The following is a 26,781-nucleotide window of genomic DNA, read 5'->3' on the forward strand; positions in this document are numbered from 1 at the left end:
AAATGCACGCGAGGCCCTCAGTGCATATTTATTCTCATTTAAACAGCATGTTTATTTACAAGATAAAACAAGAGAATTTCTGATTAAAGTAATGGAATTGGTCGGAAATTACTTACTTTCTCTGTTAAACGTTTGCTATTTGTTAGCTTGAGCTGGTTAGCAGTGCTTACCTGCTAGCTGACCATGAAAACAAAGACCGCCAGGGTGACAGAACAAATAATTGTGTAGTTATTAAATGTATTAATAATATGTCCAGAGTTATGTTTAACAGATTAATTGCGTATTTATATTATTTTCATGATATGTATTTAATTATAAATAGAATATTTAGCTAAGTATTCCACATTCCCAAACATTTAAACTTGATGCACTTTATTTTCATTATTTTTGTACATTGTAAAGCTGCAGTAAAATAAATGTTTTAAAACAATCCACATAAATTGTTTAGATGGACAGAGACAGCAGCACCACCATATGACCCCAGGCACCTAAGTCTTACAGACCCAGCATGGTAAGAACATGGGTCTAACAGAAACAAGTACTTGTATTTGTTTTTGTTTAGCACAAAGAACTGCTGGATTTTTTTTTTTATTTTTTTATTATTATTATTTTTGTAGATTAGACAGTGTCCTATGGCATTATTATTAGGAAGGACACAGCAGTTTTTGTGTACAGGTACTATAGAATTATTTATCTTTTGGTTGTGTTCTTGTGTGTTTCCTTTATGTGCAGATGATGGAGACGAAAGTTTTAATGACCAGGAGGATGGCAATGGCTTCAAAGACAATTAACGAGAGCAGGACATTTACCTTCCTATTGCCAACGTTGCTCGCATCATGAAGAATGCCATTCCACAGACTGGAAAAGTACATGCTAGTACTGTACTTTTTATACACACAAACTTTTTTGAAGATTTACACATTTTAATTTCATAACAAAATTACATCAAATTGATTTGAGTAACCTTTAACAAATTTAAATGGGGGCCTGGGTAGCTCAGTGGGTATTCACGTTGACTACCACCCCTGGAGTCGTGAGTTTGAAACCAGGGGGGTGCTGAGTGACTCCAGCCAGGTCTCCTAAGCAACCAAATTGGTCCAGTTGTTAGGGAGGGTAGAGTCACATGGGGTAACCCCCTCATGGTCGTGATTAGTGGTTCTCGCTCTCAATGGGGCGCGTGGTAAATTGTGCGTGGATCGCGGAGAGTAGCATGATCCTCCCGTGCTGTGAGTATCCGTGGTGTCATGCACAGCGAGCCACGTGATAAGATTCTGATTGACGGTCTCAGAAGCGGAGGCAACTGAGACTTGTCCCCCGCCACCCGGATTGAGGTGAGTAACCGCGCCACCATGAGTGCCTAGTAAGGCCCTGTCCCAAATGGCACGCTTCATGTGGACTTGCGGTCTCGTGGCCTTCAGTTGCACGTGCTTGTTAAGTCTACGAGTCCGTAGTGTGTCCCATTTGTGATTTTAGCGCTTGCGAGGGTTTACGCGAGCGCCCCCTTTGCGCCCTCGATGCGGTCTTCGTCGTAGCCCGCACTGCTCCGGGCTCACAGCAGTCCGCTACCCAACAGTCCTTGCGACAAACCAATCAGAAGGACTCCAGTTTCTGAGCTGGAGGAAAAAACATGCCAGACAAGGCGATGTTCAATTGTGGATTAAAAATTTATTTTAATAATCGCTTTTTCCAGATTGTCAATGGCAGATGACTTGCTTATGGGTATATAGAATCATTTTTAAGTCTAATGTGTGGAATTTGTTCAAAACTTTGTTTTATTTAATTTTCCAGAGATATGGAATTACTCCTATGCAATTTATTGTTATTGTTGTTTCAAAGAGGATTTTAGAATGCTTGTGAGTCTCTAAAATATCAAGACAGGAAATAATAATTTAATGCACATGGCTGTAGCTTGTAAGATTGCTTATATTTATTGATATAGCAACATTCGGTGTAACAGTGCTATTTATACATGCAGAAGTGTGGCTGTGTGTATTTTATAACTGTTTTTGCGAATATATGGTGGTATGTTCTTTCTATACATTTTACTGTGTTCTAAGCTGTAACCATCCATGTGTCTGAATAATGTTTATTTGTTTTCAAAAGTTATAAAACAATGGGGTTTTGTTGCTGTAGTCATATGTGCACTTTGTTTTTCAGAGGTTCTTTATTATATAATGCTTTGTCAGTGTGTTGCTTGAAATTATTTAATAAAAACAAATATTAAATAGTTAAAGTGTGTTCCTTTACCCTATCTATCAATGCCATGCCTTTTTAAAATAATAATTTGTAAAACTGCATGTAAATAAAAACAATGTAAAAAAAATGCATCATCTGATTGAAGTCTTGAAGTATGTCCCAAATGCACACTTACCAATCATGCCCCCTCATGGACTTGCTGACTAGTGCCCCATCGGTCTGCACTCAGAGGAAGACCACAAGGGCGGAGGGTGCCATTTGGGACAGGGCCTAAGTAGTGGTAATTGGGCATGCCAAATTGGGGAGAAAAGGGGATAAAAAAAAATAAATGTAAATGAACAAAACTCAAATTTAAATTAAACATGGTTAAAAATTACTCAATTCAATTTGATGGAATTTATGAAATTAAAATGTTTAAATCTTAAAAATAGTCCAAAAAAAATCTTTGTGTGCGCATTTTATGTATAAGTAGCGACAGACTGTGCTAACTTCTGTGATCTGTCTCTTAATCACAGATTGCGAAAGCTACAAAGGAATGTGTGCAAGAGTGCGTTAGCGAGTTTATCAGCTTCATCACATCTGAAGCCAGCGAACGATGCCATCAAGAGAAACGCAAGACCATAAATGGCGAGGACATCTTGTTTGCCATGTCCACACTGGGTTTTGATATGTATGTGGAGGCCCGCAAACTCTACCTGCAGAAGTTCAGAGAAGTATTGCTAGCTCACTAGTAAATAAACATGCACACACCAGTTTAAACATTCTCCAGACACACTTCAGAACCCTTAAACTTGCACCCATATATATGTACTCATTCATTTTTTATTAAAGGTGCTGTAAGTGATTTTAGCTGTTCTGAAACTTCCATCACACCTGCCGTTGAATTAGCCAAGCCCCCTCTTTCTAAAACTTTGCACTCAAAAGAAAATCTCACACACACAGATACACTAGACTCTTACAGTTTCTGCTTCTAATGGAGGTGCGCATTGTAACATTATAACCACGCACTGCCAGACCGCAAAAACCCTATTAAAACTGCATATCCTGTTGAAATGTCCACACTTTATAATGAGACTACCTAGCAGGAATTTATGCAAATTCCAGGTCAATGCAAATTCCAAAAAATAAACAAACATTGTTTTATAATCATCATTATTTTTATCCGTCATTATTCTTTTGCATTTTTTTCCTAAATAAAAATGTTTGTGTAGAGCCCTGATTTGTCCTTACAACCTAAATAACATTTTTCAAATATTCCATGAAATTTGTGTAGTACATTTTTAAAAATATTTTTTCACAAATATAATTTACCATGGTTTCAAGTCCATTTTAAATTTTTTCTTTGTGTTTCAGAGGCAGCATAAGTTTAATATGGTTTATTTCACATTTATGAGGATGTACACATCATTGTATTTTGAGGGAAAAAAATGGTGTTCCTTGGAAATTTAATATTTACAAATATGTGCCTTGGTACAAAAAAGTTTGAGAACTACCACACTAGAGAACGTTGTGTGTTGGAGCAGATGGAGGGCGATGCCATCCGACCCTTAGCGTTTCATGGGAGCATGACATCGTACTGGCACTTTTACGAGCATATTATGGGCTGCCCTGTGAACTTGGGTTGCAAATTTTGGCAAATACTTTTAACCGAGGAACCGCCAGCATTAACGGGTTATTAACTGGTTAACCGATAAGCCATGAATCAAACAAGTGACCAAACAGGCATGACAAAAGTCTATACTGGCTGAAGCAAAACAGGCCCACATGACAGATGTGCATATTTAGCAATAGTTATTACAACAACATTTGAATGAACAACCACATTTTTCATTCTAATATTTCAAAACAAACTAATTTGGAATGGATCGCTTTTACGCCCTATTAACCTATGAGGTGATAACTTTTGGCAGTTTAACAATGGTAGGATAAAAACCATAGTCTACCCATATATTGCTAATTATTTGTGTTTAGAAGAATCAACATATATACATGGGCAGGGGTCAGTAAGTTATGCAGCTGGTAGACGGCAAGCTCTGGAACCCGCTCCGAAGGCACTGAGGTCCCACTGGGCATCGCCTCTCCTGAGAAACATGAGTGAAATTCGGGGCTGTAAACATATGCTCTTAGATGTAGAGGCTTGCAGATGTTTGTTTTTTGTACATGGCACCACTTTGTACTCTTGCTACTAGTATTACTAGTACTGGTCGAACAAATTGTTAATGCTGGTTAATCGGTTAACTGTCTACATCCCTACTGTAAGCACAATGATTGACAGGCAGAAACACTTCTGATTGGCATTAACAAAGGATCTGACCGAGGCCCCCGGAAATCTTTTCCCTCGCTGTTTATCAAGTCTAGGGCTGTTACAGAGACAGGTGTGATATTTAATGGCACCCATTTCAGTAATATCTGACTGGTAATAGGGATGTTTTCAGCATGTAATTTCATTAAAAAAAATCACTTACTGCACCTTTAACTGTCTGGAAGTGAGCTAAAGTGGTCTTTCAGATATATCTTGAAAATTGGCCAATGTAATTTGATAGATGCAGTCTTCTGTAAAACTTCATTTACATTCTTAAAACAAAACTGACCCATTTACGGTAAATGGGATCAGAGAGAATACAGGATGTCTTTGTAGAGAGAGACATATCAGCTGCACTTATGAAACTGTTGCGAAAATTGCAGTGTCATTTGTAGAGAAGCAATACCTGCATGTCACATCATGAACATCAGTCTGTTTTTAGAATTTTGATTGAAAGTAACACGTTCATGTTTCCAAGGTGATGAAGGGTGAGAAAGGCATCAATCCAGTAACAGTCACAGAGGGCCTCGGAGAAGAGCTCACAGATGACAGTTTCAGTTAGTGGAAACTCTTTCATACAGCTTGTATATGTGTCTTGAGAAATTCAAGATGTAAGTGAAAAAAAAAAAATGTTTTTAAAGGTTGCTCCAAACTTCTTCAAGTTTCATCAGATTGAAAGTTAAAAGTAATGTAACTGAAACAGAGGGTTACCATCATGATGTAATGTGAAGTGTTGTTAAATTTTTGACATGCAGCCGGTCAGCTGCCTGCTGGACTGATCACTGCAGATGGCCAGCAACAGAACATGATGGTGTACACCACCTCATACCAACAGGTGAGCATGTACACAAACCCATGTTTTCCTACAGCTATATGTTACTGAAGACTCTTATTGTATGAATGATAAAAATAAGACGGTTCCAATTGTAGAATGTATTGAATAGTTCAGTTGTTTTTGGTATGGCAAACATGCGTATTTGTGCTCATTTAAAAAAAAGATACCTGGTGTTCAGCAGATACAATTCTCATGACTGAACAATAGGCAAGACCATGTCCAGTGACAGATTTAGAAGCTTAGAAATGTGCAGGTCAGTACTGGAAGACCAAGAAATGCCTGTTAACAAGAGCAGGGAAAAAAGTGCCTGTTGCTGATCTGTACATTTACTTAAGGGATGTCTTTGTAAATCATTCAGTTTTATATTCAGGCCAATTTGTTTAATTTGGTCTGCTGAAGGTCCATTTGGTGCAGGCCACACCAAATTAGGACTTTTTTTGTTTCATTGTATTTAATCATTTTTAAAGTACGGGTAGGGGCAGTGGACAGACAGGTACGCCAGATGGACAATTTGCATGGCTACAGTTAAGGGAATTCTGATTTGATATCTATTTGGAACATGTGTCTTAATTAATATCATGTGAGTTGTCATGCTGATTTTTGAATAAAATATGTGATCTCTCTTTGTTTAAATGTTGTGCAAGGATTTGCAAAACATGACAGTTGTTGATGGCATTTATATACATTTATTGAAAATATTCACAGGGAATTTTAACCAAAATTTTATAATCATAATAAAGGCTAATAAACATGTTCCAAAACAGATCTGAACAAATGTATGCCTTGAAAATAGTGTTTCCAATAGAGAATTTACAACAATACTTAAAAGTAAATTCTAACCTAATACTCAAAAATATAGCACGGAAATGCTACTTTTTAGCAAAATGTTGTGACAAATAGCAAAATAAAAAAAATAAATAACACTGTTGGTTAACAGTGTGGTGAAGCAGAACGAATAAAATTATGAAAGACATTAATAGATGATTATCAAAAAATAGCACCAGTTGTACATCCCGTCTACAAGAGTGCAACTTAAAAAGGCCTGGAGGATGGAAAATGACAAGCATGTGTAAATATCATAGTCGTCTGTTCTAAAGGAAGATGCTGAAATGGCATTTATAACTTTGTACACAAAAAGAGAAGGGTTATACATGGCACAATGTATGTTGTAGATACTTAATATGAATACTCTGTAGTTTTCTAGGTTGATGAAATGGTAATGGAAGATAATCCAGATACTGTGCTGTGAAAAAGTATTTTCCCCATCCTGATTTCTTCTGTTTTTGTGTATCATACTAAATTGTTTAAAAAATTCAAACAAAGGCAATCTGAGCAAACACAAAATACAGTTTTAAAATGATAATGTTATTTATTTAAGCAAAAAAAGTTATCCAATACCAACTGGGCCTGTGTGAAAAAGTATTTGCCCAAATCTATGAAACTGCATTCATAATGGGGTTCAGCTGGTCTAGACACACCCAGGCCAATCAAATCAACTAAATACAACTTTTTCAGCAGCATGAAGTTGGCTAAAATGTCTCACCCAGTAGTACACTATGACAAGGTCGAAAGAAATTCCAGAAATGAGGAAAAAGTCTCCAAGAGCCTGTTCCTCCAAGAGTACAGCGACAACTCATCCAGGAAGTCACAAAAAAGCCAAGGACAACATCCAAAGAACTGCAGGCCTCTCTCTTCAATGAAGGTCACTGTTCATGACTCCACTATCAGAAAGACTGGCCAAAAATGCCATCCATGGAAGAGTGGCAAGGTGAAAACCACTTCTAACCCAGAAGAACATGGAGGCTCTTCTGAATTTTGCCAAAACACACCTTGATGATCCTCAAACCTTTTGGGAGAATGTTCTGTGGACTGATGAGTCGAAAGTGGAACTGTTTGGAAGACAGGGGTCCCGTTACATCTGACGTAATTCAAACACATAATTCCACAAAAAGAACATCATACCTACGGTCAAGCATGGTGGTGGTAGTGTGATGGTGTGAGGATGCTTTGCTAGGGTGACTTGCAATAATTGAGGGAAACATGAATTCTGCTCTCTACCAGAAAATCCTAAAGGAGAATCTAGTCATCAGTTATTGAGTTGAAGCTCAAGCGCAAATGGATTATGCAGCAAGACAATGATCCAAAGCATAGGAGTAAGTCCACCTCTGAATGGCCCAAAAGAAGCTAAATTAAAGTTTTGGAGTGGCCTAGTCAAAGACCTGACTTGAACCCAATTGAGATGCTGTGGCAGGACCTTAAACGGGCAGTTCATGCTCGAAAAACCTCCAATGTGGCTGAACTAAAGCAGTTCTGCAAAGAAGAGTGGGCCAAAATTCCACCACAGCATTGTGAAAGACTGATCTCCAGTTATCGGAAGTGTTTGCTTGCAGTTGTTGCTGCTAAAGGTGGCACAACCAGCCATTAAGTTTAAGGGGGCAGTTAGTTTTTCACATGGGTGATAAAGATGTTGGATAACTTTTTTGCTTCGATGGAAAAAAAAAAAAACATGTTTGAAAACTTGTTTGAAGATCTAAAACAATTTAGTATGAAAAATAAAAGAAATCAGGCAAATACTTTTTCACGGCACTGTATAATCTCCAGTGCACAGCTGCATAAACAATTTTAGAGATGGGCTATTAAAAAGCCCCTAGTAGATGTACTATTCTAGCTGTACTGTGTAAGTAAATGAAATAGATATATTACTAAGTATAATTAATACATTTAGTATTTAATCCAAAAATTAGAATTGAAGTGTTCTATAAGCCCTTCTGTAAAAGGCTTGTAACAAGGCTAAATATGTTCCCAGAAGTGAATGCTCTGAAGGAAATAATTAACTCAGAGATTTTGTCTTACTCCTTATTCAGAGTTACCCATAAAGGACAGACATTGCATATTCAACATGCATTATATTTATGTTCAACACTAAGGCACAGGAAAGCGTATCCTGAAAATACACTATTCTATTGTATTCTATTCTAAGAAATGTATTACATGCATTTTAAAATGGGTGAGTTGCTAAGTTTCCACAAGGGTGTGGTCTTATGTTTCTCCCAAAAAACGGATTTGGGATTTGAAAGGATACAAGACACGTGTTGCTTTGTGGCTACAACAAGCCTCATTAAAAGTATTATATTTTTGTTCAACAAAAAAACTTAATATAAAAAATAAACCATTTTTTAGTTATCTACAGTGTATTGTGATAATCTGTTATTATACAAAGACAGTAGGGGCATTGCTTTTCTGAACATCTAAAGCTACAGTATAAATGCTAAAAACATTAAAAGACAAAGACATAAACACCATGTCCAAAGTGGACATGAGTTAACATCCGTTTCAGCCATCAAAAGGGTTTGTATTAAAATGTTAAAACAGAGCTGTCCTTAAAGCAGCTGGCTGACACATGAGGGTTGAGGGTTTATCTGCAGGTGGTGTCAGGCTCTGCTGACTGAGAACTAGAGTCCTGCTGCATCACTGAGGATTTGAGTTTACTTGCATCTGTAGGACAACACATTCAGCTGTTAGGACTGTATTGTTTGTTGCATTTTATATCTTTTACATTGTATACAGCTTTACTTTCAGAGCGTTACACCAAAACAAATCCCATTGTTAGAGCTAACTTGGCCAATAAAATTCTTTAAAGGGCACCTATTATGGTTTTTAAACGTGCCTTATTTTGTTTTAAATGTCTCATACAATAGATTTACATGCATCCAGAGTATCACAATCAGATACCAGAGTATCTTTGCAGTCTTGTTGCGCCCTACACTCCCTCCCGTTCTCTTCGTTCTGCCAATTCATTTGCACTTCAGCAGCCTCCTGCAAACTTAAATCTATGGGGGAAAGAGCTTTCTCTTTCAGAGGCCCTAAGCTATGGAATGCTCTTCCTTTTACTATTAGAAACGCCCCAACCTTGGATTGTATTTAAGGTAGTCTTTTAATATTTATTAATATTAATTTTATGTGTGGTTGCTGTTGTATGTTAGTAATTCTGTGTTTATTCTTTTTAAATTTGTTGGTATGGTGGTTGCTGTTGTATGTTATGTTTATTCAATCTTGTAGCGCTTTGAGTATAAGAAAAGCGCATTATAAATAAAAGGTATTATTATTATTATTATTATTATCCAAGGTCAAAAAACACTTTAATTTGCTCATAATTTAAATTGCAGCATTACCTTATTTTCCCAGTGTCAAAAAGGACTCGTTCAATGATCCGTTCTAAAGGATTCATTCTAAACTCCTCCTTTCAGAGAGCATACACTGCTCTGATTGGTCAGATGTCCCAGTCTGTTGTGATTGGTCTACCGCTTAGTGTTGTGTTAGAGGGTGGGACAAAGCTGTTCGCGAGCAGCCAATGAAGACCAGAGGCGGGTTTTTTGTTACCAAATTACATAGGTTAGTACAGGAAGTAAGTCTGGAATTACTAACGACTCGTTTCAGGTGTTCAGAATCGGTTCTTTCTTTTGGGAGTCAATAACTCCATTTGTCGTGCACTTTGATTTTTGAAACTTTGCAGAATTTTTTACATTCACAAACAGCTATATAACACTACATGAAAGGTAATATTTGAAAAACCATAATAGGTGCTCTTTAATAGTTAAGCTGGCTCTCAAATATTTCTTTGATTATTGAAATGGATTAAGATGTGACGTGAAGAGTTCACATAACACGATTTTTGACAACATTTTTATTGTTATATGCAGAACTTGTTTTTGGTAATGGACAGCTTACAAAACAGAAATAATTTCTTAAACACCAGATTAGGGCTGCACAGTTAATTGAAAAAATAAGATTATGGCTGCCGCAATGAACTAATTTTGACAATAGTACATTGTCAATAATAGTGTCAATTACAGCAGCGTTTCCCAGCCAGGGTGAGATCTGGCAAGATCAGGGGTGCAGTGTAAAAAATCTTTTAAACATTTCGAAAATCCTAATATGCATTTAAAAAAAAAAGAAAGAAAAAAAACTGAATATGCAACATTTCTCAAATGTAACGAGTGATAGGCCTAATAATGATAATAATAATAACACTAAGTGACTTAAGGATTATTATGGAGGCTGTATACTCAAAAAATAATTCCATCTGAATAAAATTAAAGGTAAGAATTGAGGAAAGTAGGCTCCTGTGAGATATTGGTGGCATTACTGTAAAATTTCAGCTGTAGACTAGACTAGAGTATAGAGCAGGGTTTCACAAGATTTTGTAAATTCTCAAAGGGTGCCTTGATTGAAAAAATGTTGGAAAACACTGAATTACAGCATTCCATTTAGATCTACTGCTGTTGTGTCAACAGTCACATCCACACAAATAAGTTTTCATTTGAAAACGCATTGATTTTGCTGTTTACGCATCTCATCCACACTGGAATACTGTTGCCTCCTCCAAAAACTGAGACTTTCGAAAACACTTTCTAATGCCGCATACTTTGGAAAATGATGACATTAGGAAACTGAAAACGGATTAGCGTGGCCATGGTTTTTGCAGTACCTGAGCATAGTAACCAATCACAGACATGTGCATGAATGCAGTGGTGAATCATAAGGTCAGTCATGAAAGCCATAAGTTAAGATTTGAGACAATCATATAATTTCAACGGATGCACACCTTGTAGCCAACGGATCTGAGTGGCCGGACCGTAGCCTTGCTCGTTCTTTGCAGCGATGCGAAAGACGACAGCAGGCCGTGCCGAGCAGTCGATGTGCGCGTTGCTCAGCTGCGCTTCGCTGACTGTGCATGAAGTCTTGGTGCCGCGGTAGATTCGGATGAAGGCCAAATCGCCGGGTCGCTCTGTGTTGTTCCCTCGACTCTTCCTCACGGCCAAGTACATGGAATACTCCATGATCTTTCCAGATGGAGAGGTGGGAGACTCCCAGGTGATGTGCACGGAGTCTTTATCCTGAGGAAGAGAAACAGAAATGACAAGAAATCACAACGTAGCGTTTAAAAGCCTTGTTTAGTGAAACGTTATGTTTTCATCATTAACAAGAGGAACAGTACCTTGGTGATTTTGACAGCAGATGGCGCCCCAGGAAATCCAGGCTGACAGGTCTTAAACTCACTGACGGGGCTGAAGTCTCCCAGACCACAGCTGTTCAGTCCAGCCACCCTGAGCTTGTATGTGACCCCTGAAGCCAACTGCTGCTTCTCACGACCTGTGAAACTATGAGGACCCGGGAGCTTCCACTATAAGAGAGAAATGTACTGATAAAATATTAAACTAGTGACATGAGGATGCTACCATTTTAAGAAGTGTTTTCAAAAGTTGACATTAGCTTTTACCTGACACGGCATATAAAAAAGGCAGATGCTATTTGCACCCTGGTGCAAATAATGGTATATGCTATTTACACCCAAGTGAAAAGTGTCAGATACTATTTACAACCATATTTAAATACTAACATACAGTATGGGCATCATTGCAGTGTGTTTATTGAGTTTATTTATGAGTCCCACAGATGCACTACATTAACCCCTACCCCTAAGCCTAACCTTAACCTTACCTTAGAAAAAATAACCTTGCTTTTACTACAGTAACCATGGTTTCACTTGGGAACGAGTGCGATCGACAGACCTTGCCTCCGGATCAAACCCTTCTCTGCACTCCCCGACATCCACCGTGACCAAATCACTGCGATGAAATCAACATTTAATATTCATTTTTTCTATTATTTTAAGTAGTATTAAAGGAAATATTAAGAGTGAAACATGAAATCAGATGGGAAAATGAGTGGGTCAAAACGCGGAAACGAAAAGGGGTCGCTAGGACAACAGTACACATTCACACACCGTCTTTACTCCCCACATCACTGCAGCGACATCTATTGGTTAGTTTGTCATATTTCTGTGGTTCCACCAGACTACTGGAGTGCAAACAGTTGCGTTGTGTGGCAGATGCTATTTACACCGGGGTGCAAATAGACACTCCTTATAAAAAATTTACTGTGCCTGTGCAAGACGCTAAAACAATAGCTGAGCGTGGCATAACCATTGAAGACATCCATCTAGCGCTTGTTTACACAGAAAAACAATGGTAAAAGAACACAGACGGGCAGAAAAAGGCCAAATATTTCTTAGACAATTGGACGGTTAAAACTGGAAACTGTTATTCTTAGGTGTGGTCATTGTGGACAAACCTCACTGTCAGTTGAGTTTTGACCAGACAAGCTTGATGCCAGGTCACCATCCTCAGAAGGCAGGAAGTAATATGTAACCTCACAGAACAGCGTTTTAAACACCCCAACATCAAACCACACAGAGTCCTCTGCATTATCATTCTGTAAAGGCAGACGGAGGAGATGTGTCAGTGTGTTTTGGGAGTCTTAAAAGTGATTGTTACAAGTTAAGAAAGTACAGAAACACACCATACCTGTTTGGATGGGATAGGAGAGGTGTTTCTTTCTGTAAATTATAATATAAACAGTAAGAGAAAAGGAACAGAGTAACAAAATGGCATAACATCCATTTTCAATAGTCCAAATAGACCCAGTGTTTAAGTGTTGTAGTCCTTAATTGTACCAGACTGTTTTGTAAGTGGGACATCGGAAGCAGAGCTTGTTCCTCCTCTACTATTGTCCCCTGTTGATTGGTTGTCTGCCCCATCCTCACCCATTTCTTTAGGCCTCAAAAGGCTTTCCTGAAATGGGAGAAAGCTCATCTGAGAATGCAGTTTTCTGATGGGACAGTGGCAAAGCCCAAATTAGCTCCAACACAATCATATTTTTTGGCTATTCAATTAATTAATTCAAAAAATTAATGGAAAACAATGCAGCATCCTTGCAAAATATCTGATGATGATCCAGTTCAAAACTTGTTGATGTAGTTCTCATTCTGTTTTTATATATTCTGAATTCACTTTATCATGCTTGCTGCAGATATCTCACCTGTGATGAAGAGTCCTTCTCACCTCCAACTTTGGCATCTACACTTCCTGTTTTATGAGATGGCTGGGAATCTGAAGAAATTACATATAAAATGTATATATGTAAGTGAATATGAAACTTCTAACATCCGTGCCCTTTTTTTTTATATTAATTGTTAGGATTCATGCTTTCCACAAAACGTGCATTAAGTAAGGCATTTTAAATGGTAAATGCATTTAAAGTGATATTTTTTCCTTTTTAGTGACAGCTGTAAAACACACCTTTTTGTATAGATTCCTTCCCGTGTCTTGGGTCTAGAGGGGTAGTTGGTATTGACTGTGGTTCAATGGATGGGGAAGTAATGGGCTGCACTTGAAGCAAATAACAGTCAGCTGCAAGCAGGGGGCGCCAGGCAACATGCAGCATATTGATTGTGGATTTGACGAGGAACACCGCACCAGGGGTGGAAGGCCTCTCTAGACATAAATAACAACACAATAAAAGATTAACATGTCCAACAGATTTCCATTTACAAACATCACATCCATTGTCCTGTATCTCTCACCTGTTTCCAGGTACCAAAGATCTTTGCAGCACACCTGGTAGTTATTGAACTTTTTGTATCCATCTCGCCCACTCCAGATGTACAAACGACTGCCGACAGTTGCCGCACAATGCCCAGCTCTTGCTTTCGGCCAATGCGGACTGTCTTTTTCCTCTTCAACCGACTGTACACCTGAATGACCCTGCTGATGTTCTTCTGGTGTTAGGTTGTGCCATGTCAGTGTGTCTACAGTAAGCAAAAGAAACCAAAAGAAAGCATTGTTTGTTTTGAGCTTTCAACAATGTAAATGAAGCCATTTTTAAGAAGTTAGCAACACTTCTACAAAAAGCTCCCGATCTAATGCTCAAAGACTTAAAGCACTTTGTACGGGTCTACAAATGAGCAAGCAAGATCTCCAAAACAACGTAATGTTCTTGGTCATACCAAGGTTTAGCATGGAAAGAGAGTTGGTGCAGACCCATTTGACTCCATCAGAAGTGAGCGTGTCTTCTGTCTCTCCAACAGGAACCCAGCCTCCGAACACATATAACCTGCACAGAAAAATGAGAATGTGTGAAATTGAGGAAAGGAGACAAAGGTAAAAAACCATCACAAAACATCACATTGACAAGGCCATCCTAACTGTTCTGAATCTAAATATTTTGCTTTGTCGAAAAGTACACATCACTGTAAGCATTTGAGAGAGGTAAGGGATATTATGGTAAATCTTTGTAAATAGGATTAGAAGTTGCTTCATTACTTGTTTCCTATCACATTGGAGGTGTGTAGACTCCTATGAAGTGGGAACTGCCCTCTGGTTTGAGGTAATGACCAAGTCATAGTTTCTGAAATAGATAGAGAGAGCTGAGCTTTTTTTTTTTTTTTTGCATTTGTATATTTGCATATTACTTGTAAAACGACCTTGGATTTGTAGGAAGACGCTATATAAAATCAACGTATTATTATTACTGAACAACTGAACCAAATGAACACATATATTGACAGACATGGGACATACAGCTCCATGATTCCAGCGAACATGAACAAGGACTTACCAATGTCTAGCTGCCACAAGTCATTCAGTCTATACCCACACATGCCCCCAAAAATGAAGAGCTTTGGGGCACTGCCACCCTTCCCACAGTACACCACAGAACTATGGGATTCCCTGGCGGATGGACCTCCACCTTTGGTTTCTGGAATGTTCCAGCCTTTGACTCCAGACTGAGCTTGCAGCTCCAATTCATAGAAGTCATCCAGATATCTGCAGAGTGATACCAATGTACAATGTTCATGTAGGTATGTCTGAGTTGAATCTTACTTCTCAAACTAAAATCAGATTATTTGCATATCGACATGCACACCGTGGTATATTGCCATTTGGGTCTTCGCTGTCATTGGCCATCCCACCAAAGAGGTAGCACTTGTTGGCATGGAGAGTGAAGCTGTGACCAATTCGTGGACATGGAGGTGATGCGTTCCTCGGTGGCCGGGGCTTCAGTTTCTTCCAAAGCCAGCGACTAGCCTGAGAGAAGAACAGAGAAGAACTTAGGGTCTACTCTAAACGTCTGCTACTGTCATATACTACTGCTGGCTGCTGTAATTATAATAAAGGTATACCTAATGAAAGAACTACTAATCTTTCAGGGTTTATCCTTAAGTTATAGTACAGAAGAAATTCTAAACAACTGAAGTTACATTTTGTAATACATTAAATTGCTTGACTCCACTGGAAGATAATTATGATGGCATGATGGTGGCAGGAAGACAATGGTCTTCACCTGCAATTCATAGAGACTGTTGGTATATTTGCCAAATTCAACCATGCCTCCAAACACCAGGATCCGTGTGCCTTCACAGGCAAAGCCATGAGCAGCACATCCAGGTGGGATATCCCCTCTTACTGCTGGCAGAAACCACTGCTTGGTCACTGAAATGCAAAGATCAAACAAACATCAGCGCAGTCTTTGGTCTTTCCACATGATCTACAATGAAACAGTTTTCTTGATAACGCAACTGAATATTTTCAACATTATATAATGTTTGAGTACACTACCAGTCGAAAGTTTGGACACGCTTGACTTATTTATGTTTCTCATAACTTTAAAATAATTTGCTAATGTTTGTTAAAAAAAAAAAAAAAAATTACGCTTATCCTTAAATGCTTAAACTTAGTTTCGTAGGCAAATATAAATACTGTTTAAAAATCATCCTAGGTGAATACCACATTAATGCAAAGGGTGGCTACTGTTTTTATTTGTTTGACAATTTGATCACTACACTATTCCCGTACTTCCATTTGTGTTATTTCATAGTTTTGATGACTTTACTATTATAAATGTGGAAAGTACAAATAATAAAGAATAAGTAAGCGTGTTCAAACTTGAACTGGAAGTGTAATATTGAAATATGAGTATATTGTATATGAATAGGAATCTAAGTTTTATGACATTTCTGACTAACTGAATGTACTTTCACAAGTGATATGGTATTGCTGGGAACTATTTTCCATGTCTGCAATGCATGGTCTACACAGATCATTAGGCTTAAAGCATCTACTACGATGTGTTGGACTATATGGTATTAACATAGTTGGAATCCGGTAACTATCTAGTGTCCTACCACTGTTATAAACATGCAGGTTGGTCGCTATTCCCTCATTTCCACCTCCAAACAACACCACCAACTCTCGGATGGCGATTGCCCGATGCCCGTGCCTCGCCCTGGGAACAGGTCCATGGTAAGACCTCACCCTTTTCCATAAAGGGCTCTTATTCACCATAATGGGTTATCGGTACTTTTTCTTTCATATAAGCTTGATATTGTACATTTGCGCTGCAGTAAAGGCGGACAACATGCATACAGTTTGCAGCACTTCCCCGTGCGTGCAAATCCGTCTGTGATTGGTACAACGTATGTCACGTGATCAGACAGCGCCGCACTCTTGACCAATCAGAGCCGTTTGTTCCTCGTAGACTCCTATATTACAATAAATGAGCCCTTAGGACAGTAAAATAAAATAATTGAAATGATGATAAATCAATGCGTCCTGGAAACAGTTAAACATAGCCATTTCATATGCATATATATACAGATGCATAATCTTATGAAAAGTAATATTTTCTTTCGTAATAAAGTAAATGAGTCATGGAGACAGTAAAAAAAAAAATTATAAAATGCAATTTCATTACATTTAAAATGATTTAATACAATGGATGCATATGATAAATTACAAGTTTAATATTTTAATACAGTATGTGAGTCATGGAGAAAATTCATGTAAATCAGTCATTACATTATGTAGCCTACGTTTAAGTCAGTTATTTTAGGTTTTTTGTTGAGGCTATTCTGGTAAACAGTTCTGTCTAGATGTTTTACAGCTCATAAAGTAATATATAAGTAATATAAAAGTACTGCCCGTGAACAGGTGCATTTTAAAGTTGTAACATCTTTGGTGAAACCTAGAGGTCAGCAAAGTCTATGAGGGCTTTGCTATTTCATAAGCATAGCAAATGAGGAATGAATATATAGACATACCACGAACGCTAGACATCAGGATCATAATGGGTTTAAAGAAAGCAAGATTTACTCCCAAAAAACAATTGACTTTTTTGATGAAACCAGCAGACCTTTTGCCCTAGGAATATCTGACTGTGGAGATAAGGGCTTGCACGATTAGTTTTGTCCCGGTAGAAGAATTCTCTCTCATCCTCATTGTCCTTGTCTGAATTCCTTGTGTTCTGTTTTGTGTGTCTGTAAGTGTGTGTGCTGCCCAAATGGTTTTCTCTCAGACATGCAGATGCATATGTGCAAGAACACATTTGACTTTTTAAAAGGTGTTTTACATATAAAAGGCCTTTACTTGGTTGCAGTATTGCATAATGTGCCAGCAAGTCAAAGCATCAAGTCCACGACTTGTTTTCTTTAAAGTTTTGTGAAAAATAAGAAATGTTGGGCACCTTATTTCTACGATGCCTTGAGCTACGTGAACATTGGAACTTAAGGAGTTTAAAGTGGCATTGACTGATCCAATATGGTTTGGCCCTCATAAGAGGATTCCTGCTGTGCTTCTAATGAATAATACTACTGAAGAAGAACTATAATGTTCCTACACTAATGGTACAGAAAAATACCACTTATTTTGAAATATAGAAAGAGAAATAACAAGCTATCTGCCTGTCCTTACATAACAGTACTTTGTTTTGTTTTTTAATAAAATGAGAGAGTTAGAGAAGGTATAGTGAGAATAACTATGAACGGGCAGGTATAAATGGATTAAAGTGGCATGTAAGTGTTAACTAATGGATAACTATGGAAGTGTGTTATGTGCCATGCATTTTTTAACTTATCAGAATCAGAATGAGCTTTATTGCAAAGTATACTTAAACACACATACACACACACACACACACACACACACACACACACACACACACACACAAGGAATTTGTCATGGTGACAGAAGCTTCCAGTGCAAAGAGAATACAAAAAATCTACATATACAACATATACATACAAACATTGAAATATACATATAAATATATATATATATGTAACAGTGAAATAAGAATAAAAAATAAGATACAACAGATAAATATGACGTGACCCTGCTAAAATAAAAAAAATAAAATAAAAAAATACTTTAACCTTTGCTGGTCTTAGCTGGTTTAAGATGGTCTCCCAGCCCGGCCAAGCTGTTGTTCAGTTGGTTTAGCTGCTCAGATCCCCTCTAAAAGTCCAGCCTCACCAGACGGGTAGACCAGCTAACCAGTTAAGTGCTGTTTTTTCCCCCCAGCAGAACAGAGACAGTAAAAAAGGCACTCACCAGAGGAGGAATATTCCTGTATAAACTCAGAATTGTGGGAGGTAAGGACAACTGGGGGACTGTGGAAAAATAAACAAGGGGCCACTATTTGGTGATGCTTATTTCAAAGAAGGAAGAATGATTTCATTTGTGGGTGGTTGCTGGAGAGAGAATGAATTGGAGTGACAATGGTGGAAGAGATTGGAAGAGGTTTCAGCGTTGCTTATACTGGAGAACTGTGAGGACGGGGTGACGTGGAAGAGTGGAGAGATAATCAGAATATTTCATTGTGTAAATGAAAAGAAGTGGGGAAAAATAGCAGGGGAATGATGTTGAGTATTAAGAGTAGGTGACAGACGGAGATGAGAGGTGAAGGAGATGCAGACAGATGAAGAGGAAGACATAAGGAGTGACGTGGTTTGTGTTTGATATGCTAAGTTGCATTTGTTTTCATCTTGTCATTGCGCTTTGCAGGAAGCCTTCTAATCCTCGCTCTGCATGATGAAAGTGCTTCTATTTTAAATTCTCCCCATCAACGCCAAGCTAAAGTTCCTGTATGAAACAATGCATTTTCCTTCCTGTCAACCTTGCAAAATAATTTAGCATATTGTATAAGTTAAGAGCCAAGCTACAGAACAACATTGAATGCAAATAAATTGTTCTTAAAATTAGTAAAGTTCTTATTTAATAATCAGATATCCTTCTCCTTGTAGTGCTGACTTTAAAGCAAGATCCCAACCTTTGACAAAGTTCATGTATGAAAAAAGGTTCAAGCTTTAAATACTAGAACCTATTTGATGAAAGTCACATTGTCTAGTTTACCTGAACTTACCTGACCTCTCTTTGTCTTTCAAGGGCATATGAGTACAAGTACACCATGAACCCAATTATGCCAAACAGTGTTGACCACTGACAGACCTGCTAATAAGCAGGGAACATCAGAGAAATAATGTGTGCGTAGGTGTGTGTGTGTGTGTGTGTGTACGTTCTTAGCTTTAGTTTAAATCACAAAACCTTCCTTTGGGGTCATTCAGGAATGTCCTCAATTGGAAAATTGGTTTAAATAAATTGAAATAAAGTCATTTTTATTTTATGGGTAGAGTTGATGCGTGGGTTAGGGTTAGTCTGTAGTCATTAGCTGCATATAAAAACAAAAGATGTCTATGGTGTGTCCCCATTTAGACAAATGTATATGTGTACAGATTTGGCTATACTTGTTAAGGCCAAATATGGAAAATGTCCTCACAAATATAGTGAGACATGTCAAAAAATGACATATGAGGACATTTGAAGTGGTCCTCAGTATTAAGAACAAATAAATCATCCAAATCAGGTTTTGCTTTAAATCTGTTGCTATCAACACATTTCTGTGAGGTTTTCACTAATATAGAGAAATGAGTATGTGTGTGAAGAGAGGGTTATACATCAATGAAACACTTCGAAAAAAATGCATCCTTGGTCTTATGTAATGTCACACTGGTGTGGTCTGCAGTTTATGGTGGATGACTCTTGGGTCTACAGCCTGGATCTAATTTGGAAAGTCACACAAGGGCTTAATAGGGAGACATAGGGAGGGAACCTCCAGTCTGTGTACATTTTTAGCATTTTTTTCGACTCTGACAAGACTATATACACAGTAATGTGTACCATAGTGCAATTAATTTGCATTTGTGTGTGATCACAGCCCTATGGACCTGTTTCGAATAAACCCTCATGCCAGCACTTTGTTATTTTTTTAATGTCTTTAAAAGTCCACATGGCCCTTGCTGTTATTAGATTTGCTGCCTAAAATAAATAAATAATTAATTAATAAAAAAAAACATTCCTGTCTGGCTCAACAGTAAGGCAGGCTTTACCTGTCCACAACATTTAGTATAAAAGATTAACTTGATATTACCTGTCAATTGAGTTATAATCCTATAATTAAACAGTGATTGCTTGCCAGTGGTGTTTGAATCCTTGGATGAAACCAGCATTACGTGACAAGGTTGTTCGAATACCAGCTGAACCAGAACTTACATGTTGATAAGACTTGCATTGGCAGATTGAAGTAATTGGGGTACACTCTCATTTTAAGCAGATAAGGGAAAGTTGTGGGTAAGTACTGTATTTAAGCCCTTTACAGAGATTAGGTAAATTTAAATGTAATGCTCACTGAGATTGTAGCAAATTAGTAAAGGATCACCCATTCGTTTTGTCACTGTATATCATATTTTCTCACACACCCACACTAACAGTGGCCCCAAAAAGTTTTTGGACACTTAAAGGGATAGTTCACCCACAAATGAAAATTCTCTTATCATTTACTGACACTCATGCAATCCAAGATGTGTATGACGTTCTTTCTTCAGCAGGACACACAAAAAAAAAAAAAGATTTTTAGAAGAATATCTCAGCTCTGTAGGTCCATACAATGCAAGTGAATGGTGATCAGACATTTGTAGCTCCAAAAATCACATAAAGGAAATGTAGAAGTAATCCATAAGACTCCAGTGGTTAAATTCATATCTTCTGAAGTGATATAATAGGTGTGGGTGAGAAACAGATAAAAAAAAAGTTATTTTTTTACTCTAAATCTCTACTTTCACTTTTACATCTGAAAGTCACATTTGGTGCCTGTTTAGTTTCACTTTCACATCTGAAAATGAAGTTAAAGTGGAGATTTAGAGTTAAAAAAATGACTTAAATATTGTTCTGCTTCTCACCCACACCTATTATATAGCTTCTGAGAATATTGATTTAAACGCTGGAGTCATATGGATTACTTTTATCTGATCACCATTCACTTGCATTTTATGGACCTACAGAGCTGAGATATGTTTCCTAAAAATCGTTGTTTGTGTTCTGCTGAAGAAATAAAGTCATACACATCTGGGATGACATAAGGGTGAGTAAATGATGAGAGAATTTTCATTTTTGGGTGAACTGTCTCTATAAGACACACTTTAAAATGTGTGAATGCTATTGTGTAAGATAACAAAATATCAAATCACATGCCATTTATTTTAAAGAAAGATAGCACAAACATACTTTTCTATCAAAACATTTCACAAAAAGATGTTTGTTAGGTTTTAAATGATTCAACAATAGATATACTGTTCAAAGTATTTGAACACTTTTTGGTTGTCAAACTTAGTGGAATATGTCCATAGTTAATGTCTGGACACCTGTGAACTTGAGGGGAACTGGCTTTTCCTGCAACCACTAAAAAGGATATTGGGACCAGTTATGTCAAAAATGGCTATGAAAAGCGAAGTTCGTTCAAAGAAAAGGTCTAGCATAATTTTGATTGTTATGAAATGCAATGAAATTAATTTTTAAGTGTGGCTTAAGTGTCCAAATATGGGTTGGGGCCACATATGTGTGTAATATGTGTGGACAATAAATTGGGCGAAACAAATCCCATAGACTTTCATTAAACAAGGGACCTGAATCATATCAAGGGTAAGTAACCATCTAGCAACCACACAAAACACCCAAGCAACTGCGTAGTAATGCCCTGGCAACCACTCTGAACACCCTAGCACTGTGGTGGCGAGTTGTGGTAGGCAACTCCCCTGCATTTTCTTCAGAATGTGTACTGTAAAATCTAGTTTTGTCTCTTTCCCATGTACACTTATATTTCAGAAGGGATGGTATATAAGGAACATACATTCACAAATGTTCTTTCTTCTTTTCTAATCTTGATTTTGTTTTTCTCTACCTCCCAGACATACACAAATCAATGTTTTTTGTTGAGTTATGCAGTGTAACTAAATGGTAAGGAACCTCATTGTCTGATACAGTACCTGTGCCTGACTGTGTATCTCATTGGGAAGACTGTGTCCTGGTCCCTTGTTATGTAATTCAGAATAAAGACACTGGTCACTCAAGTGGAAAAATACTCCCACAGTTCACCAGGGTTATGAGAATTTAATTAAGTTTATATTACATCCCCTTTGATCTCGGTGTCATTCCTAATAAAGAAATACGCCTGAATCTGAAGGAGAACTGTCAATCAATCAAGCATTTGTCCGAGTTTATTTTTGAGGCTTTGTGTTACAGAAATTACTAGATCATCGAAGGATCAAATGGATAATTCACCCAAAAAAAATAAATTGTCATCATTTACTCACCCTTATGTTGTTCCAAACCTGCTTGACTTTCTTTCTTATGTGGAACACAGACGAAGATTAGGCAGAATATTGGGGACTGACAGATTATTAGGGGCATCTTTTTCCCATACAGTGAAGTTGAAAGGCGACTGTGGCTGTTCAGCCCCTAACATCCTGCCTGTAAGATCTACTTTTGTATTTTACATATGGAAGAATGTCAAATGGATTTCCAACAACATGAGAGTGAGTAAATGACAACAGAATTTCCATTTTTGGGCAAACTAACCCTTTAAGATGCTAACCAATGAAGTGACTCACCTTTAGTCAGTGATTTATTTATGCTGATATTTGGTTTGGCACTCAAAGTTGAGCAAAGTGAACATGTATCTACAGATATTGTTGTAAGTCACACACATATACTCACAAAACAACATCAAACAGCAATATTTTATTTCCTCTGTAAAGACATATTTTTAATTGACATGCTTTCTTTAGAATTATTTTCTTTACATGTTTTTGTTTTCTCAGGACACAACAAAATGTACTCATAAAGCAAGGTTAGTGGGGTTTTTATATATGTAAATTATTTACATTTGCATAATCTATTATCCATATACCAGACAAGCTTTTTCACTTTGTTTTGCTCAGTTTAATGTTTGGCATGATCAACACAAGACAGAACTAAACACCAGAACATTCTCAAATTTTGTTCAGTCAGGAATAACACTGACACACACATACACACATACTTTTACTCCCACACAATTCATGTTATTGGTGTAAACAAATAAGACTGAAATTCTCATCAGTGTAAGATGCAAATAAAATAAACCTGAAGTCACAGACTTTAGCCATAAAGAAAAGTGCAAAGGAAAAAAAGGTAAAATAAATGGATCATTTATAAGAATTAACATATTATAATATTATTTACATAAAAAAATATATGTATACTTCTATACTCCTATATATACCATATACAGTGTGTATATATATATATATATATATATATATATATATATATATATATATATATATATATATATATATATATATATATATACACACACAGTATATACAGTATATATGCAGTATATATATATAGTTATAATGTTAGTTCATAGGTAATTATAGGGCATCTGTTTAAGGTCTATACAGAAACATCAGTAATGCAGCCTGCATATGCAGCTCTCAGATTATTCTCTCTTCCACTGACCATGGATGTCCAATATTTTTTAGTATTAAGTGTAGATTAAAGCAGAAAATGGGCAGACTCAAACAGAAATCTGTGCTGTGCTGTACACATAGCCATACTTATCTCTGTTGTAAATAAATCTGATACAATAATATTACAACGTATAGCCTTACAGTTTATTTAATTGTCTCTTTATTTATTCCCATCCTGCCTTGCTCCTAGGACTCCATAGGCATGCATTGACTTGATTTGCGGGAGCAGTCAAGGGGAATACACTGACTGGATTTGCAAGAGTAGTCAAGTTGCAAACACTGACTGGATTTGCGGGAATAGTCTGGTCCTATAGACTGACTGGACTTTCGGGAGTTGCACGGGTCCTTCCAAGAGTCAAAGCCATCTTTGGTCATTCGGGCGGCGGCCAGCTTGGTCAGAAGGGTGTTCCTTCTAATGCTGCTGTCTGAGTCCTCTTTCCGGAACATGTTTCTGGGTTTGTTGCAACAAGGGAAACAGCGTAGGAAGTCGTAGAGGAGGTGGCCACTGAAGAGCATATAGATCCACGGGTTACAGCAGCTGTTGAGACTTGCCAGCAGGGCTGAGAGGGTCACAGCTGCATTTTCAGAATCTGAATGAGAGAAGGATGGAGGGGGTGTACATTAGTGGTTAAAGATCTGGGCTGGTAACTGAAAGGTTGCAGGTTTAAACCCTGTAAAGGGTGAACTATTAACTATCATAATTGTGCTGCTGAGTAAAACACAACCCTAGGCTGCTCCAGAGGGATTTTCCTTGTAATAACTGTACTGTAAGTCACTTTGGATACAAGTATCAGCCAAATTAGCAATTAGAATGAGTTTCGGGAAAATAAGAATCAAGATAAGTTCTCAAAGGGGCTGGACCGAATAGACAGGGCACATTATTGAAAGTTTAATTAGTGTGACTAATGTTATTTTAAGTGTACAGATATGTGCGCATCTTCCCATGCGTAATTCCCATCACTTGGTTCCCTAGTGCAAATTAAAGCATCCAACAATAACATCTACCTGGACTCAATTATTTCACAACATCTGTTTCGACTCATAAGAATATAAAGAGAGTGGATTGGATTAGGAGAGGACTTATTATATCTGAACTTTGATGCTTATTTAATACTTTTACACACTATGATTATGCACAGTTCGTCTGTAGTTCAGTGCATTTTATGGAGATTAAATAGCAATACATCAATAACCCTTCAGAATTAAGACAAAAAAATGTTATGTAATCACTTTTTTTTTCAAGGCGCACAACTGCGTCTTCAGGTTGGAAGATGTAAATCGACAATAATGAAAATAGTAATCAACTAAGACCTTATTTGATTCTTATTCTTGTTTGATCCCATTAGGATTGGTTGCAAATAGTGATTGAGTTTCCATTAGGATTTCTTCAGGATTTTTTTATTATTATTTTTATTTTACAATGGAATGAACAGCATGCACTTTAAAAAAAATTGGTTATCTGCAATGCATAGCTTAAAGGAGCCATTAATACCCTATCTAATCCTTAAAATAAATTTTGTTGGTGTAACCTAATCCATTCAGCTATGCTAAATTATATTTTTGGCTTGAATCAAACCAGTTATTTTAGATGTTGTCATGAAGCACATTATATTCACATTATTTTTTTATTGATTTTTTTCATTGTAGGCTACTTAGTATGCAATTATTGTGTGGAGACTCTTTGGAAGTACCCTTTGTTAGTATTAGGCTATGATTGTAATTATATTTACATATAATATACCCATATGTGGCAACTTACCGTCCCAGGAGAAGTTCTCATCCCAGACTGACCACATTTGCACGATGAAGAACGGCGCCCAACACACAATATAGGCCAAAACAATCACGAACGTCATTTTCACCGTTCTCAGTTTGGCTCTCGATATGATGGTGACGCTACTGACAGACGCCTTTCCGATCACCGCGTTTTTAGTGTTGTGCTGCGAGCCTCTCTTAGTCTTGCACTTGACGTTCTTCCAGATACTGTGGCATATGAACCCGTAGCAGATCATAAGGATAATGACCGGGATGAGAAAGATGCCCACTGTGATCCAGGTGATGTAGGCGCGTATGCCCCACGGCTCGATGAAGTGTCCCCAGCAATCATAGACATCCGAGCCGTTCTGGATCTCGCTCAGGGAGAAGATGAAGTATTGAGGGGTGCTGAGCAACAGGCTGCACAGCCAAGTGGACCCAATCATGATGTACGCGCGCTGCGTGGGCTGCTGTAGTGTCTTCAGCGGGTGGCATATGGCGATGTAGCGGTCCAGTGTCATCATCACCATCATATAGGTGGATGCGAACATCCCCAGGACTTGGAGATGCTTAACAATCCGGCAAAGGAAGTCAGGTCCGTAAAATCTGAAGGTGATCTCCCAGCACAGCTGCGGCAGTACCTGAAAGAAAGCCACCACCAGGTCCGCGAGGCTCAGGTGCTTGATGAACAGGTGCATGCGCGAACTCTTCTTCTTGGTGTTGTGCATGGCCAGCAGCACGCTCAGGTTACCGATCACGGCTACGAGAAAAGTGATGCTCAAAACCGTGATCTCGATTTTGGCCACCTCTTCGTTCCGGCCAAACGGGTCGGTGTCGTTGCTTGCCGTGCTTTGGTTCACAATTTTGCCCATGATTGGGTCGCGCGCGAGGTTCGGAAGCACGGTGATATTCTCACGCGTAAAGTTGCGCGCGTGCTCTCGATGCTGGAGCATCAGGTATGTGGAGAGGCGCATGCTCTCCTGGGCTTCATTGCGCGCACGGACGCTCATGCGTAAAAGACAACAGAGAGAGAGGATCCCGACAGGTTCCCCTGCGTCTCCAACACCACACTCAAATCGGAGAACACCGTTGCGCTCAAGGATCTGAGAGACAGATCAGACTGTCACATTGTTGTGATGATCGCACAGGGTTCATGAAGATTGCCTG

At 38.0% G+C, this 26,781-nt stretch overlaps 3 protein-coding genes and 1 long non-coding RNA gene across 5 annotated transcripts; 2 read left to right on the plus strand and 2 right to left on the minus strand.

Annotated features, from left to right (window-relative positions):
* Positions 1-13,853, plus strand: LOC127436705 (nuclear transcription factor Y subunit beta-like). The gene is made up of 7 exons (XM_051691013.1): positions 1-511; positions 733-866; positions 2,712-2,909; positions 4,977-5,055; positions 5,254-5,333; positions 13,206-13,315; positions 13,836-13,853. Exons 2-6 carry the CDS (start codon positions 837-839, stop codon positions 13,218-13,220), a joined length of 402 nt encoding a protein of 133 aa, XP_051546973.1. The 5' UTR covers positions 1-511; positions 733-836; the 3' UTR covers positions 13,221-13,315; positions 13,836-13,853.
* On the minus strand, positions 6,101-16,633 carry LOC127436703 (host cell factor 2-like). 2 transcript variants are annotated; one of them, XM_051691010.1, is made up of 15 exons: positions 16,360-16,633; positions 15,519-15,667; positions 15,102-15,262; positions 14,793-15,001; positions 14,498-14,582; positions 14,182-14,288; positions 13,759-13,983; positions 13,475-13,669; positions 13,215-13,285; positions 12,850-12,967; positions 12,701-12,732; positions 12,468-12,608; positions 11,332-11,517; positions 10,939-11,230; positions 6,101-8,828 (listed from the first exon to the last, which is right to left on the minus strand). In XM_051691010.1, the coding sequence occupies exons 1-15, from the start codon at positions 16,517-16,519 to the stop codon at positions 8,749-8,751; spliced, it is 2,211 nt and encodes a 736-aa protein (XP_051546970.1). In that variant the 5' UTR covers positions 16,520-16,633; the 3' UTR covers positions 6,101-8,748. The 2 variants fall into 2 exon arrangements, with proteins under 2 accessions (XP_051546970.1, XP_051546971.1); XM_051691011.1 differs by having other exon boundaries at positions 15,566-15,667; positions 16,360-16,508.
* On the plus strand, positions 16,351-24,177 carry LOC127436706 (uncharacterized). Its single transcript, XR_007896454.1, has 3 exons — positions 16,351-16,477; positions 23,164-23,192; positions 24,050-24,177. It is a non-coding gene; the product is annotated as an uncharacterized LOC127436706 (long non-coding RNA).
* LOC127436704 (arg8-vasotocin receptor) lies at positions 23,708-26,747 on the minus strand. The gene is made up of 2 exons (XM_051691012.1): positions 25,619-26,747; positions 23,708-24,449 (listed from the first exon to the last, which is right to left on the minus strand). Exons 1-2 carry the CDS (start codon positions 26,622-26,624, stop codon positions 24,046-24,048), a joined length of 1,410 nt encoding a protein of 469 aa, XP_051546972.1. The 5' UTR covers positions 26,625-26,747; the 3' UTR covers positions 23,708-24,045.
* Between the last annotated feature and the right edge of the window lie 34 nt (positions 26,748-26,781).

This window comes from Myxocyprinus asiaticus, chromosome 47 (assembly GCF_019703515.2).
Source record: "Myxocyprinus asiaticus isolate MX2 ecotype Aquarium Trade chromosome 47, UBuf_Myxa_2, whole genome shotgun sequence".
NCBI classification, from domain to species: Eukaryota; Metazoa; Chordata; class Actinopteri; order Cypriniformes; family Catostomidae; genus Myxocyprinus; species Myxocyprinus asiaticus.